The following is a 5,165-nucleotide window of genomic DNA, read 5'->3' on the forward strand; positions in this document are numbered from 1 at the left end:
AACCCTTTCAAGTTTCACAACATCTTTCCGATAGGAAGGAGACCAGAATTGCACGCAATATTCCAACAGTGGCCTAACCAATGTCCTGTACAGCCGCAACATGACCTTCCAACTCCTGTACTCAATACTCTGACCAATAAAGGAAAGCATACCAAACACCTTCTTCACTATCCTATCTACCTGCGACTCCACTTTCAAGGATCAATGAACCTGCACTCCAAGGTCTCTTTGTTCAGCAACACTCCATAGGACCTTTAAACCTATTCAATTGGGTAATAAGGTCTTTTGCTTTCCAATTGGTGTAAGAAAGCAGTGTCTTACAAGGATAGATGCGTTGGCCAACTAATATGTGGAAGCAGGTCATGTGATAAAACCTCCAGGAACACATTTACTCGTTTCTCTGAGGAGGCAGGTTCTCATTTTAAGTCCGAGAATGAGGCTGCTCCCGGCTATTCAGTTTGGACGGAAGATTGCTGAATCTGGAGAAACCTGGCAGTTAAAGCCAGGCAAGGATTGTAACCTCACCCCTCCATTGAGGCCCCTGACATCAACTATGTCCCCCTCATTTTTGTGATCCAGGTAGCATTTGGTTGCTTAAAGTACAGAATTTAAACTCTGATAAATTAGACAAGATTTTGAAGTTTTCACTTTGCATATATCAGAGCTAGCATGTGAGAAACAAACTTGTACAAAGCTTTTATACAAGATGAGAAGAAGCTACTGGTTTGACATAAAATGAGTGATGGAGACAGCCAATTCCAGCTGTATACCCTGGCTACTCCCTGACCAATCAGAATCTACCTTGCCTGCCCTGTGAATTAGAGGTTGACAGTTAACTGTTCTTGCTGCAGCTCTACACCATTGACGGTCCAACCAATCAGCACCCTCTTCTCACACTATACAAAATGGTGTCCCTTTGGTCAACCTCATACCTTATGTCCTGGCTCTGATGAGTTTAGAATACAGAGCTTCAAATTCTTGTCTCCTTTCAGAACCAATTAAGTCCCTGTGATCCCCTCTCCTCCTGGCCCATTCGGACACGAAGTTAAAATCAAGCCCCATGTGACTGTAGAGTACACAGGGTGACTGTGACAGGGGATGTTGAATTGGGGAATGTTCTGGCAAAGAAAGAAACCAGCAGGCCCTTCAGGTCTGTGCATCCTGAACATGGTCGAATGCTACCTGCTCCCCATTCGCTGTTCATAATCACTCACATATTTGTCACTTTCTAAACACATTGTTTGAATTTCTCTTTCAAATGTTGTTTTAAAATTGTCTGTCTCCTACTGTCTTACTGATACTCCCTTTCTCTCTCTCTCTCTCTCCCCTTTTCAGACACTCTTGTTCAGAATAGGTCCCTGTGACTGAGCTTTTGATCTTATGTCCTAATATGTCCATATGTGGTTCACTATTAAACTTTATATTGCTTTGTGAAATATCTTGGGGTATGCTATTATGTCAAATACTCATTATTTTATGCATGTTCATGCAGTTGGAGCAAGACTTCAGACTTCGCTTGGTTATGGGGTAGAGATTTCCTAGCTTCCTTTCTCATAGAATGACAGTGAATGTCACAAAATCTAAGCCATGATCTTCAATCTTTAACAGATGATCATAATCCCACCACAGCAAATGGTGGAACTTGAATTCGATAAAATTCTAGAATGAAGAGTCTAATAATGACCATGAAAACATGGTCAGGAAAAACCCATCTGATTGCATAATATCTGAGAGAGGGTCACCAGACCTGACATGTTAATTCTGATTTTTCTTCACAGCTGCTGTCAGACCTGCTGAGCTTTTTCAGCAACTTCTATTTTTTGTTCTTGATCTACAGCATCTGCAGTTCTTCCTATTTTTATTTGGTTCACTAATAACCTTTAGGGAAAGAAACTGCCATCCTTATCTGGTCTGGCCTCTTGTGACTCCAGACCCACAACCATGTGATTGACTCTTAACTGCCCTCTGGGCAATTAGGAAGGGGTAATAAATGCTGGCCTAGCCAGAGATGTCCTCATTCTAGGAATGAATTTTAAAAAAGACCCGTGTGTACACTGTCTCTGTGAGATGGGTCCCCCGTATTACAGAGAACTGTTAATTCAGCAAATGTTTTTCAATCGACCTATTCAGACAAATTATGATAAACCTCAAGAGGAAGGTGGGACTTGAACACAGACATTCTAAGTCTGCAGTGGTGATAATTTGCACCACAACAACAGCTTTTTTCAAGCCTCTCCTGTTTTTCCTTTTTGAGCTTCATGTTTGAGTAACAGAAGATTAATTGTTGGGAAAATTGAGGTTCAATGGGATGGAGTTTGGTTTGAATTGAACAAGGAACAAAGATGTTCATGCTATTGATTCACATCTTCTAAGGGCTTCCTTTGCAGGGGCTTGTGTTGTAATTTTCCTCTTTATAAAACAATGTTATCTTTGATTCATTGTTAAGTTTTTTTTTTAATGACCCAGTGGTACTCTCACATATATTTGCCAAAATGAGAACAGTAGAGATATTAACAGAAAATTCTGGAAAAAATATTTGCGGTTTTTAAATGTTTACTTCTATTCCTGTGTGATTCAGCTGAGAGAGCGTGAGAAGGACATAGTGAGATGCTTCATCTAAAAGCTTTCTGGGACAATCATTCTGGTCATTAATTAGCAAATTTTTAAATATATGTTCACTCATGGGCATCTCTGGCTGTGCCCGTATTTATTGCCTGTCCCATGTTGACTTTGAGAAGGTGGTGGTGAGCTGCCTTCTTGAACCGCTGCAGTCCACGTGTTGGAGATCCACAGTGATGTTAGGGAGGGAGTTCCAGGACTTTGACCCAGCGACAGTGAAGGAACAGTGATATATTTCCAAGTCAGGATGGTGAGCAGTTTGGAGGGGAGCAGGTGGTGTTCCCATGAAACTGCTGCCCTTGTCCTTCTAGTTTCAAGTGGTTATGGGTTTGGAAGGCGCTATTGAAGGAGACCAGGTGAGTTATTGCAGTGTGTTAACCTCAATGCCAAGGCTTTGCATAAAGGTCAGGATGATAATGATGGCTCTCTAAAGATTGGGTGCCAGTGACCATGGTTAGTAAAATTTGGATGGAATGAATATTATGATTTGACAATTTGTTGTTATCACTCCAGGGAACTTGTGACCCAAAGATGGCTTTTGAGAATCTGAATCAAGGTTTTTTTTTTCAAAAAGAGCCCTGGAAATCACAAATGCGCAAACAGACCCAGCAAATCAGTTTATCCTGGATAACCATCATTAGTGAACAAAGGAGGCGACATGGTAGAAGTTTATAAAATAATGAAAGGTATAGACAGAGTTAATGGTAGTTGTCTTTTCCTTAGGATGGGGGATTTCAAGACTGGGGGGTACGCAGAGGGTGGTAATCCATGCCTGTGGAATGAGCTTCCTGAGGAAGTGGGAGATGTGGGCACAACTACAATGTTTAAAAGACATTTGGTTAAGTACGTGAATAGGATAAGGACCAGGAGCAGGCAGGTGGGACCTGTTGGACCGAAGGGTCTGCATCCGTTCTATATGACTCTATGAATGCATGCAGTTCCAGAAATCTAGTTTATCCTGGAAAATCATCTGTAGTGAACAAAGAATAAATCTTGTCGACATAAACAATTACCAAGGTGCAGTTTAAACTGATTAAATTTACCCTGATTTTGGGATTTCGAGGAGAGCATGCACCATGTTAGAGAAGGATATTAAATCCTATCTGACATAGCCTTCAGTCACGGCTCCCTCCCGCACCAGCCCCCCCGACACACTTCCTTTTACCTGGTCTGCCTTCTTTGTGACTCCAGTCACACACTGAGTTGCCTGATTTGCTCATCAACAGAATGAAAACAGATTTAAGGAAATCATTAATGAATGGTCAACTTTTCTATTTGGAGCTGGTAAGTACCTGCTGGAAGGCTGCTCTGTGCACGCAGACTGCTCCTGGCTGGATTCAGGACTGTGATGCACTCTGAAGTCAAATAGTGACCTCCAAGGCTGACAGTGTGGTATAGGAGGTGCCCTGGAAACACCGATCCAAGGGGGACGTCAATGGGGCAGCAAAGTAAAATCCAACAGGAATGCAGACGAGTCTCCTCATGTTGTAACTTTTCTGTCTCCAACAGGCATGTCATGGCTGTACATCGACTTCCAAGTGCGATTGCAGTGGTGTGAAAGGAGAAAAGGTCAGTACAATAACCTACTCACCTGCAAACAAACTGCTGTTTCAACAGGGTAACAATAAATTGGTACCCCTGTCAGCAACCCCATCAGCAACTTCCCCCAGTGTGGAGCTCTCCCATAGAAGCTCAAGATAACTGTAACCCTGCAGTGGGGTCGATTCTCCAATCCCAGATCCCAGAGGTTCTGAACTGAGACTGGCACATGTTGGCAACCCTGTCCAGGCTCCATGGTTTTCCTGGGCCTGGCTGCAGTCTTGTAGCACAGACACTGGAGCAGGGATCCACTGGAGAGCTGACTGAGAGAATGGCCATCACAAGCCCTGCCTGTCACATCGCCTCCTGTCACACTCCTGTCTGTGTGTCTCGCGCCCCAGGCACCCACCTGCGGGTCACACCTCACCTGTCACACTCTGTCCTGGCTGTCATGTTCCAATCTGTCACACCTCACCAGTCACACTCTGTCCTGGCTGTCATGTTCCAATCTGTCACACCTCACCTGTCACACTCTGTCCTGGCTGTCATGTTCCAATCTGTCACACCTCACCAGTCACACTCTTCATTGTCACACTCTTGCCAGTCAAACATCTACCTGTCAATCACAATTACTCCTGCCAATGGGAGGGGGGGGGGTGGCGGGAAGGTCACATTCCCACCTGTAGCATTCAGTTTTGAGGTGTCTCAGTCTATGTCCTTTAATCCCATGTGGGCATCACAATCCAACACAGGAGGGAGGTAGGGGTGTCGACCTTAACTTGTCACCCTGATATCTGTCAAAGCCCCTCCTAAGGGTCACACTCCAACCTGCACCGCAGAAGAGCTGTTATTTGGAGTGAAAAGTGAACCACATCAACATTGGTAATGGCCTTACCCCAAACTCCAACCTACTGCCTCATCCCCCACTGTTCCATCTCCCTAACTGCCCCATCTCTCTGACTGCCCCATCCCCTGAACTGCCCCATCCTCTGAACTGCCCCATCTCC

The 5,165-nt window shown here is 44.2% G+C and overlaps 1 protein-coding gene across 1 annotated transcript in view; it reads left to right on the forward strand.

Moving 5' to 3' along the window:
- LOC122550473 (collagen alpha-1(IV) chain-like) overlaps window positions 1-5,165 on the forward strand; it is a 233,746-nt gene that overhangs the window by 98,779 nt on the left and 129,802 nt on the right. Inside the window, exon 2 of the mRNA XM_043691239.1 lies at window positions 4,129-4,188. Coding sequence (XP_043547174.1) covers window positions 4,129-4,188 — 60 coding nt within the window. The remainder of the gene's footprint in view (window positions 1-4,128; window positions 4,189-5,165) is intronic.

The sequence above is a fragment of the Chiloscyllium plagiosum genome, chromosome 6 (genome assembly GCF_004010195.1).
Source record: "Chiloscyllium plagiosum isolate BGI_BamShark_2017 chromosome 6, ASM401019v2, whole genome shotgun sequence".
Taxonomy (NCBI): Eukaryota; Metazoa; Chordata; class Chondrichthyes; order Orectolobiformes; family Hemiscylliidae; genus Chiloscyllium; species Chiloscyllium plagiosum.